A 20,065-nucleotide genomic window follows, 5' to 3' on the forward strand; every position below is an offset into this window, starting at 1 on the left:
ATAATAGATATTAAATAAATATGGTCAGAAGAAACACAAAGCAACAAAAGTAATTGACATAAGTAATTACACATAAAACTTGCTAGAAAATGTTCACCGAAAAGCTAAATCTGAATTAAACCTGTAAGTATTTACATATTTTAAAATATTGGAACCAGTTAAAACGATTTATACTGAAATTCATAAATATATGAATATAAAAAAATGATTTCGCAGCAATTAAAATAATAGAATACAATAAATATTCTGATATTTATTTATAAATATTCTGATATTCTGATATTAGTCATTTGTAAAAAATTTATTGTTAAATTTGTTGTTAAGCCGTTAGCAACATAAACAAACTTGTAAATCAGTGAATGTGCTAAGGGCATTCGAGCCTACACTATAAACAATAACAACAAAAGCAATTTGAGTACTACAAGTCACACAAAAAATTTCATTAACAATTGCAAAGAAGTTCCTGTGACGTTGATAAGCAAACATCCTCATTTAGAAGGCCCCAGAAATTATGATCAATTAAATTTTTTGATTTGGTGATTTGTTTATTTTGAATTGCTGCAAAATTTATAATTTACATAAATCACTTATAAATAAATTTGTGTGATAAATAGATAAAAGAAACTATATCTGCTTATATTAATTGATCACTGCGACTGTTGGCAAGAGAAAATTTCAAAAAAAATAGTACCTGGAAGTATAGAAAAAACAATAGCAACGAAAAAAGTAAAATTCCAAATGCATTTTCCCAAGAAATGCAACAACATATCGAAAACAAAACCAACAACGACTACAACAATAAAAAAGTACCAACACCACACACAACTCATGAGGACAGCCTTAATCTAACCGAGGAAGTAATTAAGGTAAATCAAGTCGAAACTAAGGGATATTAGTGTTCAAGGATATAAGTCGTGCCCGGTGCTTGTACACAAACTACAGATTCGGAGTTGTGTGAAATACTTACCTGCACATAACTTTAAGAGCACGCGCGTTGCAGACGATCGCGGCAAACAAAGTTTAAAATTAAATATACTTAACGCTACTACTAAGATTGAGCATCGAAGTTCGATCATAGAAAATCACACCAAATTCAAACTCAGATTTCAAAAAACCGCCAAAACGGTTCAAATAAATTCAAAAACACGACGCACGCCATTAACGTTAACAATGTTGAGTAGCGATATAAGTGCGTCGTCGGTTGGTTGTCCGAAAAAGTCAACCACAACAACAGCAACAGAAACCTTACCAACATATCCAACACAACAGTCACCCTTATTGCCGCCAACATCAACATCAATATTGACTCCAACTTTAACACCTGTACAGCATAAGCATGCATATACACACACAATCACACATAGCGGCTTGCACACGAAGCAAACGACAACGGCAGTAACAACGAAAGTACCATTATCAAGCCTACAACCAGCTACAACAATACCAACCTCAACTACAGATACTAACCCAAAGAATACTCACACACTACTTCTGGAAACACTTGATATGTTGTTGTCTTGCCTCGTTGTGGCACCCTGCGTTATAGCCTACTGGCGTGGTACGTGGGAATTAATGGGTGTGCTTATATTCCCTAACAATGTACCATTATCTGCGTTATGCTCATTCCTAATCGGTGGACTGGGTCATTTACTTTTCACGCTGACACAAACATTCTTCAAAGATCACATACATCCCGACAAGCGGCGTCTTACGTATTATGTAATTTCAAGGTGCTACACTGCCATTTTTGGTATTGTGTGTGTCAATATGTGGCGTGGGTCGTGGGTACTTTGCGATTGGCTAACCAGTGTAGACTCATTAGTTATTATATCAGTTGTAACATTGGTAGCTATGCTTTTTCTAATCGCCACACGTACTGTACGAAATCTAGGTGCTGCACCATATACCGTAACTATGGATCATAAAAGTGATTATTTCGAAGTGGACACCATGTTCAAAATACCGGTAAGTGAAAATGTTATTTTCTATAAATTATTGGTGAGAATTTATAGGATAGAATATTTTAATCGTAAGTAAAACAATGAGTATATGGTCTTCTAAAAAGATGTTTTATTTTTTTAGGGCTTTAATCAACCTGGTCTCTATCTGCTGGATAGCTTATTTTCTATATTTGTTATTGGTACTTTAGTAGTGATTGCGTGGCGTGGTCTCTGGGGTATAATGGATCTAACTTTTTATCCTTCTAACAAAGCAAAGTCTGCTTGGGGGTCATTGGTAAGTTACAAATTAATAAACTTTATTTTAAACAGTAATGATATTAGATAAAACCATAATTTTTTAGATATTATATTATATTATTAGTATATTATATTAGTATATTATATTATATATTTATATACAAACGAAATTTTTTGAGAATTGTCAGGTGATTGTCAGAAGAAATATTTTTTCCTTATACCATCCGCTTGATGATTGAGAGCAAAAGTTTTCGTACTAGTGGTTAGGCTAAAATAGAGCCACAATTTGAGTAGAAACCAGAATTTGAGTCAACAGAAGGAAATTGAGAAATTTCATGAAAATTGAAATCTATTCATTCACTAATTTTTAAATATTATTGTATTATTAGGAGCATTATATATTACGAGTTTTAATTAATTGATTGTTCATATCTTTCAGTTGATCGGATACGCCACAGTTTTTCTTACATTTGTCATACAACCCCTGATACGCTGCATCTGTAAGAAAATTAATGGACTATGTAGATTATTGATATGCGACATTTTTTATTTCCTTACATTTTTTGGTGCTGTTAACGCGTGGCGAGGAATTTGGAATCTTCTTGATGTTTATTTGTATCCAGGTAAATTCTATATAATTCATATACATATAACATATGTAAGAGTAAAAATGTTTTTTAATAGGGCAAAATCTATAATTATACGTGTTAAATTAATAAGTTTTTAATATCAAATATTATTTTTAAAGACTAATAAATTTTTAAAGAGTAGACTACATTAAAATGGTATCCCTTAAATAAAAATTAATGACGAAGCGGGTCTAATGTGTAGTGCAACTTTTTTGTTTTCCTTTGATTCATAATAAAAATATAATTAGTTTAATTTATTCAGAAGAAAATTTCAGAATTTCACCATATTCATCCATTTGAGCATCTCTTCATTTCACAATCGTTGACAAAATTTGTTGTTTTGAGCAGTACCCTTGCTATAACAGAGTCTCGATGAAGATCCATTTTGTGTAGGAGTAACCATACAAAAAATCCATTTTGTGTCTAGTGTGCGTAACCTAAATTCATATGCTTATTCAGATATATTTCTTCTATTGATTTATTACCAAATATTCTGAGCAACCTCTGTCTTAGGTGCTAGGTGTCTTCTGTCTATCTAACAATAATAATAATAAAGCCTTATTTAATGTCAGAGATTCTGAATAATCTATAAAATAGGTGGTAGCTGTCAATTGTAGTTATCTGTTTGCCAAATAAATATATTCATAAAGGATTATTCATTATCGACGACTATATTAGGCGCTTGTTGTTAGGAAAAATATTCCTTTTTTAGTATCTGCCTGGAATTCAGAACAATTTTACATATTTCGTATTATATTTTCCTTGCCATGACATCTGTACAGCCATTTTTGCTAACGTTTTTAAATAATAATATCATATATATTGTCTCTTAATCGAAAGTCCAACAATCGATATAAGTTCTATTCCACGAGCTACTCGTAGTAAAACTCCAGTAAAACACAAGTAAAGTACAAACTAAGAGCGTAACACAAATAAAGTGCCAAATTACGCTCTTTACACAGATTTTCATGGAACAGCTTTGTATAAAATCTGGTAAGAACACCAGTGCCGTGCAAATAAAGAATACAAAAATTTAAATTCAAACCAAAACAGCTAACTCACACTTTAAACAAATTTTACTTGTAATAAAATGTACTGATGTTACGCTCTCTCAGATGCTCTCTCAGATGCTCTCTCAGATGCTCTCATTTACTTGAAAATTCGTTGGTAAAACGCACTTGTGTATACACAGTGTTTTTCAAAGTTACTACGAGTAGCTCGTGAAACAGACCTATAATATATCAAGAAATCTTTTAAAGTTTTGTTAATATGAATGTGAAATTTTTTCATTACAGATAATCGAATATTGAGTTTCTGGCTGACACATGTCATTCCATTTCTAATACTCGCCGCACTTAAATGTTCCAATTCAATACTCGTGCGTGGCGTCTTCATCGACGCCGAAGGACACGGAGGTGAATGCGTCGACTTACCAATTAACTATGTAAAATTACATTTCGAACGTGAACGGACTAAGAAGGTATATGTTTTGCATCAACATTACAGACAACACCATCTTGCACGCAACATGGAGAAGGAAGCACAAAGTAGTCTGATCGACAAACCACACAAAACCGAAGTTCAGAAACAAAACATCATGGAATCTTCCCATCTTGTTTAATAAAAAAAAACCTGATAATTTTGTTTTTATATCTATATAATAGGTTTTGATTTTTTTAATATGTATTAATTGTTGATTTAAATAAATACTTAATATTAGTTATATTAAGGTTTATGTTGATTTGTTCTAGAAATTTTTGTCAGTGCACCAAACTAAAAAAGAATAGAATTTTTATTTAAGTGAAGTCTAAAGAATTTATAGCTTATTATTGTATTGGTTATGTTGTAAGGTATGGTATATATTAGTAATAATGTTAAAGACATGTTATAAAATAAATATTCTCTCATTAAATTTGTTAACTGATAACAGCATGAAACCTGATCCTGACAATATCGGGTTGGTGTAATGTGAAGTTTTTGCAAATTTCTGCAAATTCTAAACGTATTTCTTGTATTCTTAGGATAGGTGATAGTGTTGCAAGTTAATTAAGAACTATAGTCGGCATGATCGACTATGCTTTCATATATACCGACACACATTCAGACATGCATATATATAGAATTGGAATTATATTTCTATTGTTATGGCTTAAGGTTACAAAATGTGTAAGAACTTTTAAAATAGGAAAAAGAATTAGTGTCTAATATATTCGGTACATATGTTATGAATCTGATAATTTTATAGCAAAGTGTATATATATGTGTATATTTGTATTTACATTTATGGGACCAGATATTTAAATATTCTTTATTTTGAATATCAAGTAAAATAATATTGCACGAAAACTTTATATAGAATTGAGGTGTTAATTAATAAATAAATAAATAATATATTCCATTGTATAATGTATTAAAATTATGTGTATATATGTTATGTATTTAAATTTTAAAAAGTATTTAATCATTACGTACACGATATTATTGTTGCTACTGTCGATATTATATCATGGCCAAAAACAAAATTATAAAATATAAAATTTTAATTATACTATAAATTAAAAAATAAAAAAAATTTCAAACAAATGAAAATATTTTATTTTAAAGTAACCTTAATTAGTTTAATCCCGTATTCTATAGAATCTATCTATTGACATATGACAAATCTCACTATTAGTGTTCCTAGAAATGTCGATCACATTAGTTTATTAGATGTGATAGAACAAAAATCACAATAAAAATTTTTCAAAGACCTATTTATGAAAATAGATTCTAAAACTCGAGGTGCATAATTTTTCACTCCTAACGAAAATTTACTACTGATTGTCTTTGGCTCTTATCAAGACTTCATAGCGGCTTGACTTGTGTTTTATAAGTTTTGGTTTACTGTTTTGCAACTCAGATTCAACTCTCGCGACACATGTTCAGCAATTCTCCCATTTTTGTGCCAGAGTTCTCGCTGCCATAACTTTAATATTATCTGCGTATAGAACTAACATATATCGATTTCCTCTGGTTTTATACCAGAGAAATATCACAGAATCACAATAGCAGAGCTAAGGAGTGAGTGGTCTATTAACTGAATTTTGAATCTGTTTTCCATATTATAGTAAAATTTGATTTCATAAAAAGGTAACTAATATTTAACTATGTTTTACTATACAAATAATGCACTCAAATTTTAACTGTTATAATAAAATCTTAAGCACATCTTTTAATTGTGCTGTATTCTAGCATATTTTACAATAACTGTTTAAATAAATTCGATATAATGATGTTTTTCACATCTCTCAAGTAACAAATTGTTACATCAGGGGTATTTTAAGCAAAATTAATTATAAATAAATGGAAGTTTTGCAAAATTTGTCGTGTATTATTTGTCATATAGATTGTATACTTTACAGACATCCTTCATGTTAAAAAATCCATGTTGTTATTAAATCCATGATGTTACTAACTGACTGCATAATGATATTTGAATAGTGTTGCATTGAGAACCCTTTACCAACTAATTTCAATTCACGAACTTCTTATTAAAGTATAGTCAAAACTTAAAATTTACTGAACGACACATGCACGCTGTTTGTTAAACAACTTTGATATTTAAATTTATATTGATTCGTATTACTTAAGCACTCATTATTAATCTATAATAGTAGATGCTAGTTTTTTTTGTAAAAAATAAATCACATTTATTTCTATGAAGTGAATAATTTTATTTTAATCAAATTTTATTCCATCGTTAGCTATGACTTTCGATCATTATTCTATGATTATGGTATATGGGTTGGTGATTTTTATAGTTTAATTTTTAGCTTTACAGTTTACTCAGTAGTTTTTAAATCAGAATTCTTCTGACAAACTTACGTTTTTCACAAGGGCCTTTTACATTTGTTGCTTTTAAATTAACTAAGAAGGCTTATAGATCGCTTTGTATCATCACTTTGTACTCTAGATCCTGCTTTTAAGAAGCCAGGCTTTATTTGCAGTTTTTTGGAATTCAAAGTAGTTGTCCCAAATAAGTCACTTGTCTAGGCCAATTCTTAAATACGTTATGATATCTTCGTACGATTTAGAAAGTTTACTGAAATGCTACCGTAATTTAAGGTAAAAATTAAATTGTAGTTCATTGGTTTCGATTTAAATTCATCAGTTTGACAAACATTTTTTCAAATGAACTTAAAATTAAAAGTTTTAACAACTAGGTTACTTAGTGGGATATTAAATGTGTAAAGATTTTTCTCAATCGCTGAGAGTTTAATTTTTGTCGAATTTCGTATTGGGTACTCTTAGATACTATTATATAATTGACTAGTATTACAAAAGAATAACTTATGTTTTACCATGTAGACACATGTTTTGTTGATGATTATATTGCTTAAAGTTGATTTTTTACTGATTTGTGCAATCCTAAGCAGCCTTTGGACAGCCCAAACTAGTATTTTTGTTGGATCGAACCCTATATTTTTACTTATGCTTTATTCTATGTTTTTTTAAACGAGGGCTGCTATATATATTTCTGGCGTAATAATGAAAATGCGAATATTTATCATCAAAAATTGTTTTATTGTTTTTTAAAGTATTTTCCAGCCTGATTTATAGACTTTTTCATGCGCTCAAACCAATTGTCGAAGCACTTTTTCCACTCCAATTGAGACACCTCCAAAACATGGTTTTTGAATATTTCAACAGCATCTTCTGGCGACGAAAATCGTTGACCACGCATTTTTTTCTTGATGTGCGCGAGTAAAAAGAAGTCATTGGGTGCCAAGGACTGTACGGCGGATGGCCCATCAGTTCGACGTTTTGGCCGGTTAAAAAGGCGCTGGTTTGAGCCGATGTGTGAGAGCTCGCTTTGTCATGGTGAACAATGATTCGTCTCCTCTTGTTCGTTTTTCGAATTTCTCCGAAGACTTCAGGCAAACAAATTGTGGTGTACCACTCAGAAATGACCGTCCTTCGTTGCTCAAGCGGAACAGTCGCCACATGACTAGTTTTACCGAAGAAACATGCGACCATTTGCTTTGAAGTGCTTCTTCCACGAACAACTTTCATTGTATTTAGCTCGTCTTCGAAGACACGCACGGTTGACGCATAGATCCATGATTCGTCACCTGTGACGATCTTATAAACGTCTTTTGAAGCACCGTGAACGTATTTTTTCAACATTTCTTTGCACCAATCGACATGAGCCTCTTTTTGAGCGATTGTCAAATTGTGCGGGATCCAACGAGAACTAACCTTTTTCACGGCTAGGTGTTCATGCAATATCGAATGTATGCTGGTGGGAGAAATCCCCAAGGATGCCCCTATCTCACGGTATGTCACATGACGATCTTGTATTATCAGTTCACGCACGGCATCAATATTCTCTGGCACAACTGCCGTTTTTGGACGACGTTGACGGGATTCGTCGTTGAGCGAGCCGTGGCCGACGCTCGTTGAATTCATTAAACCATCGTATAGTCACAGTGCTATAGGATGGTGCTTCGTCGCCATACAAAGATTGAAGTTCATCAATGCACTCTTGTCGTGATAATCCACGTCGAAAATTGTAAAAAAATGATCGCACGAAAATGTTCACGTGTTAATTCCATTTTTTGGCCGAGATGAATTTTTCAAGTCTCTGTAAATAAAACAATTCACAATTAAATGACAACACGTTCTGAGTGATGTTATGCTAAAAAATTGTCAACCTTTCCAATGGAAATGTCAGATTGCACCTGATAACACTTAATGTTGCCTAGGCCACAAATATATATAGCAGCCCCCGCACTACATTAGAAGTAAAATCAATAGTTCAGTTGATACAAATGTAGTCTGACAGAGTTTTAGTGCAACAAAAACGCATCCATGAGTTTCAGAAGTTATGTTAATTGTCATTCTTGCTTGTCACTCTTGATTGCCCATGTGATCTTTCCTCCCCAATATTTCAACGGCGTTATTTACAAAAAAGCAATATATTGTCTGATGATGTAATGCTTAAAAAGAGTTTAATTAATTAATTAAAATAAAAAATTAGACAATTTAAAATACATAATTTTAAAATTAAGTTAAAAATTTAATATAGAATATATTTTTTTATACTTGAAATATTAAATGTCACGAGGTGTGCAACCAATGCAAATAATAAGCACTTGTCACATAGGCACGCAGCTGTGTCGCTAAAAAGTAAGAGGGTCTGAACAATATTAATGAAAGATCGTGATTAAGTAGAATAAGAAGTAATTAAGTCTTACTTAAACTATATTCTTAAGTTTTATCGTTCGTCATAATCTTTTATTCATCAAGGGTGCTGCAACCTCATTCATATTCTTTTTTTATGCAACTCTCTTCATTGCTGCCACTATCCATACTCTAATATTGGAAAGTGTTGAACATAATTTGACAGGCTTATTTTGTCGGTTAACACTTTGTCTTTCAACAGGTATTTGTCTGCCTTAGTGGTTATGATCCAACACCTCACATACAGTTATTTTATTGGCATCCTGGGTGCACGTACCGCTCAAGCTAAACTGCATAAGCTTTTCGAAGATGTGAATTTCGGTTTGGAGTAAAGTTCGTAGAACTAATCATTACTTCTTACAATTTTATGTACTCAAATATATTTTTTTATATATTATTTTATATTTTAAATAATATCATAATGTTATCATCTTGATACTTTACATAGAAATCTAAATTAAATTAAATATATATTAAAAAAGAAAATAATTATTAGTATAAATGTGAAATATATACATAATACTAACGCTCGACTCAATCCTCTATAGATTTGTTTATTTGTTGATTGAGGTATGACCCTCAACTCCTTTAGTGAATATTCTTGTATGTCTTGTTGACTCCAAACGCTTTTCTTGAAATTGTCATTTCAATTTCGAGTTTTAATTTGTGATTTTTAATTTTTCTATTTTTAAGTTGTTAATTTAATTTTTATTATTAATTAAAATGGTTAAACATTAAATGTATGCATTTTAAAGAATAAACACTAATGAAGTTCCTCAATAAAGAACGAAATATTTGCGAATTTCTTTAAATAAATGCGTTTCATTTTTCGTATCTTATAGCTTATAAAAATCTAAACAACAAAAATTTAAGTTTCGGGTCCAGAAAATAATCTCACGAAGCCGTATCAGGTCAGAACTTTACTTGATTTATTATATTTTTTGAGTTTGGCTTTGCCCCATTCCAGAACACTTAAAAGTATGATTTCAAAAACAGCTGAAGCAAACCGACTGGACAGATCGCTGTCATTTATCTCATGATAACACAGTGAAGTGCTTCTAAGTTATAGAATAAAAATTTCAGAGAATAAAAGATATCTTTTAGGTGCGTTTTTGCAATTATATTTTCCTGAAGCAATGGCACCTTATGAAGCTCATGAATCAAATTTTTATTTGCTTTTCTCTAAACACTTTAATCGAAAATTGTATACAAAAATCTTAGATATATACGCAGTTTGAAAATATATTTTAACACATTTTGTGCATCAAAGAGTATAAGAAAACCCAGAATAACCTCTTGCCGACTGCACTGTAGCTATTCGGTATGAGTACCTTTGTGAATGTAGGCACATAGCCCATCCAAATGAGTTTATACCATATATATTCTATCAGCATTTATTTAAAGTATTTATGTGTGTCCAATATATTTTCAATCGAGGACGACTGCAGTGTATGAACTTTAGTTCTAAAATGCATTAAGTATTTTTTTGGTTCTTAGTATTTCTTATTGTTGAAATATAAAAGAAAATAAAAGAAAATATAACAAAATAAAGAAAATTTCAATTTAAATACAAAAACAATTGAAATATATTTTTTTTGGCAGCGAGAGAAGAATGATTTTCTAAATGTTAAAATTTTTTTTGAATTAAAAAATTAGTTCGACTTTTAATCTCAAGCACTTCGCTAGAAGAATATAAAGTGTTTAATATTTTTTCTATTTTAAATATTAAAGATACTCTTACATACGCACTTACATATATGTATCTGAAAAATAAAAAAATTATTTAAATACTTTAGCTTTATTGATATTAAAAATCTTTAACAAACAAGAACAATGAATTAAATTCTTTCTAAACTATATATATTTAAAATAATTTATATAATCAATTTTGAAAAAATCAAAGTGATTGTTTTTTTTCAAATTTTTTCATCCTGAAATTTTGATTAAATTTTACCCAATGGGTATTCCTGACATACGTATGCTTATCACTGTGGACTTTGAAGTTTTCGGTCATGTGCAGGGTGAGCAAAGCCTGCAATATTTTATTATATAAAATATTTAATAATAACAACAATATTTTGAATAAGAATAAAAATAATACTAGTAATTCAATATAATACACATATAATTAATAATATTAATAATAATATTATAAATAAAATAATAACAAAAAAATATAACAATTTATAAATAATTATTTTAATATTTTTAATAATGATGTCAAAATACTATAAAGAAATAAGAAGTATAATGATTATTATGACTATTTCATTATTAATAAAAATGGCTATATTATAACATATATAAAAATTTATAAATAATTTATTTAAATTATAAAAACGTATAAGAATATAATTTATTGTGATTAAAGCAGCATTGAATATATTAATTTAATAGTTTAAATTCTTAGAAAAAAATAAAGTTTTAATAAAGAAAAATTTAAATAAACATATATCAACAAATTAGAATGTAGTGATGAATGTATTAAATATATTAAATCTCTATGAAAATAATAAATATTAAATATAATAAAATAAAAATAAGATTAAGCAATTATTGTACAAAATTATTTATTTGAAAAACAATTAAATAAAATTTTTTATACATAAAACCAAACATATTTCATGTCGTAAAAGCGACAGTAATAATATATATTATTTTTTATTGATGAATTCATAATTAATAAAAGAATTAATATTATTAAAATTTTAATAAAAACTTCTAAGACAATTCAAATATATCTTTCGACTCAAAAAAAAAAAATAAAACCAAACAAAAATTCTGTTCGTTACTTCAATATTAATCAAACTAAACACATATATTTCATTGATTCCTTAACAGGACACGATTTTCTTATAGAATAGAATTGGATAGAAAATAACAGTGTTTTAAGTTTCCAGCGATGTTTAGTACTAAAACAATTGAATAGCACTTATGTTAAGTAATTTAATTGGTCTTTCAGTCCGTCTGGATAATATGGAAGCTTCTCGTCCAATATTTTTCTTTTTATTTGACCCAACTGAAATCCAGACAGTTATAATAAATCTGACTAGAAGACATATTACCATTTAGGCAAAGATTTAGTTTTGTCACCTGAGGCAGATCTGTTTTGTATGGATCGTAAAATAGTTTTAGATATCTCATTAAATTAATATCCCCAAAACCTTAGTTGTTAATCAAATATGCTTTTCTTGATCGCCACTTTTATAAGATTCAAGAAATGCCGGTGTCTGCAAATTACACAAAGAATACATTGAGATAAACGTCATATAATCCCTTAGCAATTAGCTTTCTTTATTAAATTGAACTAATTATATTCAGCCAACTTTTACTTAACCTTAAACCACAAGTTTTTGATTTAAAGTCTTAAATTCTGCTTAAGTTATATATATATGAAGAGCATTTTTCAGATGATAAACTCATTTATATGGTCATGGTGAACTGCTATCTCTAACATAATTTTAATAATACATAATAAAACATATATATTTATAAACTGGTTACAACAAAACTTAAAAAATTATTAAAATTGTATTACACATATTAATAAATAATATTGCTAAATGATAAAACGTATATTAAAAAAAATTTATGCCGAAGAATAAAAACTTACACTTACATAAATGAATACTTTTAAGACAAAAATATAAGTAAAAAAGAATATTAATAAATTAAATAAATAATCAAAACTAACAAATATTAAAAATGAAATAGAAAAAAAAATATAAAAATTTATTTAAAAAATAATATAAAATAGTAATATTTAAAACAATTGTAATATTTATATGATTTGGTAAAATTATATAAACGAAGAGTGTTTACTAATATATCAAAAATTGAAATATGAAAAATTACTTGGTTTAATTATGTATATATATTCATTAAGACTATTATACATAATAAAATATGTATAATAATGATATATATAATATTGCATATAACAAAAGTTCATTACATAGAGCAAAATTTTCGCTTAACGATCAATTGTTTTAATTATAATTGTGAATTGTGTAATTCAGTTAATCAATTTAAATATTATTTAATTAATAATGCTCAAAAATTCAATTAATTGTAATATGTATATACGTTGAAAGCTTAAATTCATATACTTTGAATTCATACAATCAAAATATTGAGCCAATATTAAAAAAAGACAGTAGTAGCAAAAAAGAAACATATAAATAATTAAATATAGAGTAAAAAATATAAAAATAAGATGATAAATTTCAAAAAATAAAAAATTTGATCTGCCGTTGTTGATCTGAAAAAACAAGATTAATCAATAATGTCTTTCCGCATTAAGTGTGCTTAATGTTTTTTTTCACTTAAAAAACTAAGTTCATATATTCCATATAAAACAAATTATTCAGTATTATAATTATCATATATCAAGAATATAAACTGCAAGTAGAAGTATAAAATTTAGTCTATGACAAACAATAAGTTTTTACATAATTCACTAAATAAAATATGTGACTTCTAATATAAATAAATAATAATAAATTTATGAATATTGATATCGTTTCGTAAAGGATTCGTAATAAATTTTAAAAGAATCATTTTTCCATTTATATATAAATACATATTGAACCGGTGTACTATATATTCCAATATGGCCTTTTTATGATGTTGTTTTTTAAGTGGTCAGCTACTTTCGAAAGTATTTATTTGAAATCAATTTTACAATTTATATATTTACATTTTTTTGCACGTTAGCTATTTACAAAAAATTATTTATATACATAGACTATTTTAAATTAGTACTCCCACAATTTCGAATGGTTCATTAGAAAAATCGTGGGTGAAAATATTGTTAAAACATTTAGATTGATTTAATTGAGCAGAAAACTATCCTTGACATTTTTAAAAATAAAATACCATACCTCTTTATACAAATACATATAATTATATTTTTGATCTCAAAGCAAGGGATTTATTTAAATTATTTTCGAAAATACCAAATAAATAAATTAAATTAAGAATTCTTGTGGTACTGATTTTAAATGTTTTTATGAAGTGTGAATTTATAAAATAATATATGTATTTTTTTAATCGTTTTTACTTAATCTGTTGCAGTTTTTATTATTCTTATCGGAGAGACGTAGCAAAATAGACACTTATACAGAAGCTATTGAGAGCTAGCGATTAGCTTATCTCCTAGTGATACAGATTTCCGTTCTTTAACGAAACTTTTGCATTCCTCGAGAGGCGGATAGAAAGTTTCTTCTCAATTTCTTGTTCTCTAAAGACACAGACAGTAGTTGTATGTGTACTTTTTTCATCTCAGGTGATGCAAGAAATCTTTTGACGCAGGTCTTAAGGGTTTATACTGTAGTTTAAGGTGTATACCGTCAATGGTAACGCAATGCTGAATTTGTCCTTTGATAACGATAAAAGCAGGAAATCTGTTCGTAGTTGGTCCTGTCAATAAGTGCGTGAAAGTTTGAAGGGTATAGTTACTGTAACGTTTGGATTATAAAGAAACATTAATCAAAATTCGGATTCCAAAATAATTCAATAGCTGTAATACACTAATATTTATATTTCCAATTTCATTAATAAACTTTTTAATTATGTAATTTTAAGTAATGATACATATATTAAAACACACATCATATATTCTAGAGGAAGATTCTCCAGCATAAAAATTATTTTGCGACCATAAGAAATTTATTTAAATTATGTAAGAAGAGATAGATTGAGTTAAATATTGTCAAAATTTAAAAAATACCTTTGATGTACGTATATGTGGAGGTCTGTGGTTAATATTGGTGATTTAATTATTCAAAAAACTAATGATTTATATTTTCACTCACTTATAATATGTTGCAGTTACTCTCATTCAGTGCTCAAAGTAATTGATCATTAGAAACATACTAAGCGTTTATAAATAACCTCTTGTATCTTCATTAGCAATAAGAACTTCAACAACCTATATTCCTAACTCCTAGTAAATTTGATTACTTTTCTTTTAACACATTGCTTAAATGCTAATGTGGTTTTATATAAAATTGTTTCTCAATTACAGGCTGCTATTTCACGAAAAATACACGCGATCTGTGCACCAAGGCTGGCATAAAAGGTTGGGTTAAAAATAGCAAACAGGGTACTATAGTGGGTAAAATGCAAGGTCCCAAAGAAGAAGTTGATAAAATGTATTTTTAAATATTTAATGATAACTTATTTCTTGTTATCGAATTTTGTTTTTTTCAATTTAGGATACAATGGCTGTCGAAAGAAGGCTCGCCAGGTTCTCAGATTGAAAAGTGTGAATTGCGATATATGGGCACTTTAAACCGGTTGGACTACAAGGATTTCGCAATTAGATTTTAGTTATATAAATGTAATACACTGTTCTGATTATTATTTAAATTCGTTGCTAATCATTTTTATATATTTTTAAATAAAATTACATTAATAAAATAACAGATTCGATTTGTATTTATCAATAAATATTAAAAAAAAGGTATTATATAAGTACCAATCTTGTAAGAATAAAAAATAAGTACATCTTAATGCAACTTATTCATATAAAATATTGACTTTAATTTGTCAAATTGGAATTAAATGCAGTTGCAATTTGTTAAATAAAAAAATTTTCGCACTAAAAAACCCACAATCTTATCTTTCGATTTTATATCAGACACATTATACCAAATCATTAAATTGAACATTAGCAATAATTAAAACATTTCCAATATTTTATAAGAGTTATTATTTCTGCTGGCTTTGGTTTTAACATTAAACTAATTTAAACGCAAGATTTGACAGCAGTTATTAATATTAAAAATAATGCTCTTGGCATTTACAAATTATTTAACATGACTGGAAACGACCATTTTTTCGCATTCTTTCAAATGATTTTTCTGCATCGTAATTTCTACAAAAGATATTAAAATTTTAAACTTATCTTAATAATATAGAAATTAATATCCCGCTTACTTGTAGAATTCAGCGTATGCCTTCTTCTTAGGGTCGTTGACGAGTACCTTAAAAGCAACAGTCGCAACGGTGGTCAATGCGATGGCTACAATTAAATTTTTCTTAATAGTAGCGTTGTGAAGGCCACGTAACACTGGTTTTGGAATGCTACCAGTAGCTGCAGGAGTACTAGACATTTTGCTTTAATTTTTATTTAAAATCTGCAAGAATAACATAATATTAATAGTGCGGTTATAGGTTACGTAATTTCTATGATAATTTCTGCACACTTAAATCACTTCAAGCACAACTTCAATATTTTTATTATATAGAATTTCTCTTGTATTTCTTAAAACAATTTTCATACAATTTATTTAAGTTACTTATTCAATTATAATTATATTGCAATTGAGCGCACCTTCCACGAAAAAATCTGCAAATTTTACAAGCAAAAATATTGTCTGCAAACGTCAAACTCAATTGTGACAGGGCTCTAGTGTGATGAAAAATTAAAAAAAAGCACCTGTCAAAAAAAATTTTAATGCTATCAGAGATGTGTTCACTATGCATTCACATATAACAAAACAATTATGATATATTAAAAAATTAAATTTATAATATTGAAGATAATTTTAAGATTTGCATGAATTTATATAAAATCGTTTAAATTTTAATGGTATGTAGGAATTTTACAATATTAATTTCTGTATTTAAATTAAGAAGCAAGGGCGATTAGTTAGAATATGTAATATCAACATAATATATATATTATATAAATTGTACTTTTTTTTGTTGTTTATTCATAAAATACTTTTTATAATATATTTTAATTCAATCACATAGATATTGCATTACACCAATGCAACGTTCGTAGCTTCATTGTTTCGAATAAAAAGCAATATAATATGTTCATAAATTTCTTGTAAATTTTTAGATAAAAAAAAACAAACAGTAAAATTAATATTTAAACATAAAATTGGTTAATTAATATTGTCTTGTATAAACAATATTAAAAATTAATTAAAATAAAATGAACTCAAAAAGCTAAAAAAAAAACAATGCAAGCCATTCAATCTCTAAATCAGTACAGTACGCTTACAAAGTTGACAGCTTTTGAATATGATTTAAATTAGTTTTATGTCACGTACAGACGACAATCGTAAGGTGCAACCGCAATGGTGTTCACAGTTCCATAAAACTCAATGAGTCCAATTTTTGCGACTGATGCCAATTTCAATTAATTTAACTTTTACTCCTGCATTTGTGACTAACACAAAATAATTGTATGATTTTACTTGCAAAGCATATTCGGTTCTGAATGTGGTTGTCGTCTACGTTTGGGTTTATATAGCACCATTTTCGGTGGCGATCAAAGTTCATTCTCATAATATCAATTGATTAATATACTTTATTTCTATTCCCATAGATATATAGTGTGGTTCTAATATATAATATTTAACTTATTCGGCATTTACACTGATCTTAAATGGCTCATTTTGGTCATAAATCAAAAATGAAAAGAAAATTATTCATTTTTGCATACAAAATCTCAAGCGCAAATGAGAAATGAAATCCATTGGGTCTCATTGCGTATCAATAAGTTCTAATAAGGTTAGAATGAGTTTCAAATATGTTCCAAATGCAAATGAATACATTGAACATACCCTAAATAAAAGCTTTTCATGGCATTTTGATAGTTTGAGAAAGCTGTTTTTGACATATTTACAACAAAAAGGTAAATAAATGTTTGGTGGTTGCATTTCCTTAAAAGCAACACACCTCTTTTTGGAACTTCTAGTTCCCAAAAATAAATTAATTGAAGCTAAAAATAAGTTTTCAGTTTATATTGTAAGCTTTGAAAGCATATTTAACTTTCATTCAACATTTTTTTGGCACAGGCCAACAGGCAAGTTGAAAAATCAGCTGTTTGATATGAGAACAAATAAATTACAACGAATGTAAACGCTTTCATGACTCATTTGAAATGAGCCATTTGAGGTCAGTGTAAATGCCATATTACTTAATATTGTTTTTAATTATTATTTAGATGCTTTATTGTTTAGCATATGTATGTATTATGCTCTATTAATAATAGAAGCTCCTATTTAGATTACATTCCAAGTTGAAAATAATCTGACTTAAAGCATCAAAATAATGGATGGACAGACGGATTAAGACAATTTATATTATTGATTACAATTATTAGTATTAAATTGATTTTTACCGTCCGTCTTGACGAAAGAAACTAAATCCTTAATATGAACTACTGTTTTCAATAAACGGGTTTTTATCGAACAGTAGTGATATTGCAACAAAAAAAAATTATTTTTATTATTTTTAATTAAGTGAATTTTTGGCTGTTTTGAGTATTGCCAAACACCCGTGTTGTTGTTGTTGTCCTAAATTTATGCATGTAAATTTAGTTAACCAATCACTAGATTTTCATTGATACAAAATCTATCTAGCACCTTCAATTATGTACTAATTCAGGATGATAAAGAACCTTCAAAAATGTGCTAACCAAGGATGAAAGTATGATGTTTGAGCTCTAACTCAATGTTGTAATTAAACCATAAACACTTCTTATAAATATTATTTGAAATTTATTAAATGTAAATAAACACATTGGAGATTCCGATATGTTCCTAATATACATATTTGTATTAGCGTCATATGATAAAAAGAATGAGAACAAAATAAAAAAAACATTGAGTTGTTTTATGTAAATTACACTAATATCAACAAAAATATACAATCTATTGTTCCGATTCCATGCTGCTAATTCATCTAGTTCTAGTTAAAGTGTTTCTGGATTACAAAATAATAAGATGATTAATAGAATAATTAGAATTAAAAAAAAATTGTTTGTAGGGTATTTTATTTTAGTACATCTCAACGATTTTATTTTAGTATCCCTCAAGTTTAGTTTAATAAATAAAAAAGTCGTATGGGATGGTGAGACAAGAGCTGAGTTTTAGCGAATATGATCCGCTCAATTTTACATGCAAAACAAAAAACAATGGGATGAACCAGCAATTGGTTCACATTCTTGTTCAATGTGGAATGTATGTAAAAAATAAAAGTGGAACGTTTTTAATAAATAAATCTATATTTATACTTATTTATTTATTATTTATTTTATGCACTTATTTGTTTAATGTGCCATTATTATTTATTTCTTTGTTTAGAGTAATGTTTTAATTATTACTATTACTATAAATTAAAATTATTAAAATTAATTGAAATTATTACTTTAATTATTTAAGTTTTATTATAATTAAAAAAGTGTTGTTTGATAATTTATGAAAATCAATTAATTTGAAACGAATATATAAAAATTAAGTTGAATACATTTATTTAATTAAAACAGAACAATACATAAGGAAACAGGTTCTTCAACAAATACGTTTATAAAAAAACCATTTTCATCGCAAACTGCCTGCAAGATTAAGCCATAGTCATGCTTTCTTTTAAAATAAGCCTAATTGCTATGGTGAGGTGTATTTATTTTAACATGTGTGCTGTCTATGCAACCAATCACGAACGGAAATTTTTTCGTAGATTCCACTTTTGCACTATAAGCAAGTGCGTATTTAATAAATTAGTGTCCAATTGATATAAGCTAAACACTAGTTCTTTCAATTATCCTCCATACAGAAGCTTTTGATATGCCAAAACAAATACCAAATTTTGGAAAAGTATTTATATATGCCATATACCACAAAAATATATGAATTTCCTTTTTTGATCTCGTTCGATTGTGACCACCACGGTTATTTTGTATTTGCTGATTGGAATTTATTAACAAATCTATTGAAATATAAAATATAATTAATATATAGCAATTGTGTTCTTTATGCGCAAATACCAATCAAATAATTAGTAATACATCTTTGAAGTCTAAAGTTTTTCCTGAAATCTTCAACGGAAAAATTATTGATCGTTTCCACAAAATTTTCACTATATCCATGCTGATGCACTTCATCCCCAGAGCTTATTACACTTGAACTAGTGTTTAAAAAGGGAATGAAAGAGTCAGTTTCGTTCGATGATTCTAATAAAATCTGCAATTTTCATTTATTTACTTTCGAACTA

The 20,065-nt window shown here is 28.0% G+C and overlaps 3 protein-coding genes across 3 annotated transcripts; 2 read left to right on the forward strand and 1 right to left on the reverse strand.

Moving 5' to 3' along the window:
• The first annotated feature begins 260 nt into the window (after positions 1 to 260).
• LOC119661872 lies at positions 261 to 5,107 on the forward strand. The gene is made up of 4 exons (XM_038071377.1): positions 261 to 1,965; positions 2,083 to 2,235; positions 2,638 to 2,821; positions 4,123 to 5,107. Exons 1-4 carry the CDS (start codon positions 1,171 to 1,173, stop codon positions 4,446 to 4,448), a joined length of 1,458 nt encoding a protein of 485 aa, XP_037927305.1. The 5' UTR covers positions 261 to 1,170; the 3' UTR covers positions 4,449 to 5,107.
• A 5,746-nt stretch (positions 5,108 to 10,853) lies between these two features.
• On the forward strand, positions 10,854 to 15,425 carry LOC119662069 (acylphosphatase-2). The gene is made up of 3 exons (XM_038071613.1): positions 10,854 to 11,070; positions 15,078 to 15,204; positions 15,268 to 15,425. Exons 1-3 carry the CDS (start codon positions 11,007 to 11,009, stop codon positions 15,380 to 15,382), a joined length of 306 nt encoding a protein of 101 aa, XP_037927541.1. The 5' UTR covers positions 10,854 to 11,006; the 3' UTR covers positions 15,383 to 15,425.
• Positions 15,426 to 15,747: 322 nt separating this feature from the next.
• Positions 15,748 to 16,493, reverse strand: LOC119662070 (cytochrome c oxidase subunit 6C). Its single transcript, XM_038071614.1, has 3 exons — positions 16,389 to 16,493; positions 15,992 to 16,191; positions 15,748 to 15,929 (listed from the first exon to the last, which is right to left on the reverse strand). The coding sequence occupies exons 2-3, from the start codon at positions 16,165 to 16,167 to the stop codon at positions 15,866 to 15,868; spliced, it is 240 nt and encodes a 79-aa protein (XP_037927542.1). The 5' UTR covers positions 16,168 to 16,191; positions 16,389 to 16,493; the 3' UTR covers positions 15,748 to 15,865.
• Positions 16,494 to 20,065: the final 3,572 nt, after the last annotated feature.

The sequence above is a fragment of the Teleopsis dalmanni genome, chromosome X, assembly GCF_002237135.1.
Source record: "Teleopsis dalmanni isolate 2A chromosome X, ASM223713v2, whole genome shotgun sequence".
Taxonomy (NCBI): domain Eukaryota; kingdom Metazoa; phylum Arthropoda; class Insecta; order Diptera; family Diopsidae; genus Teleopsis; species Teleopsis dalmanni.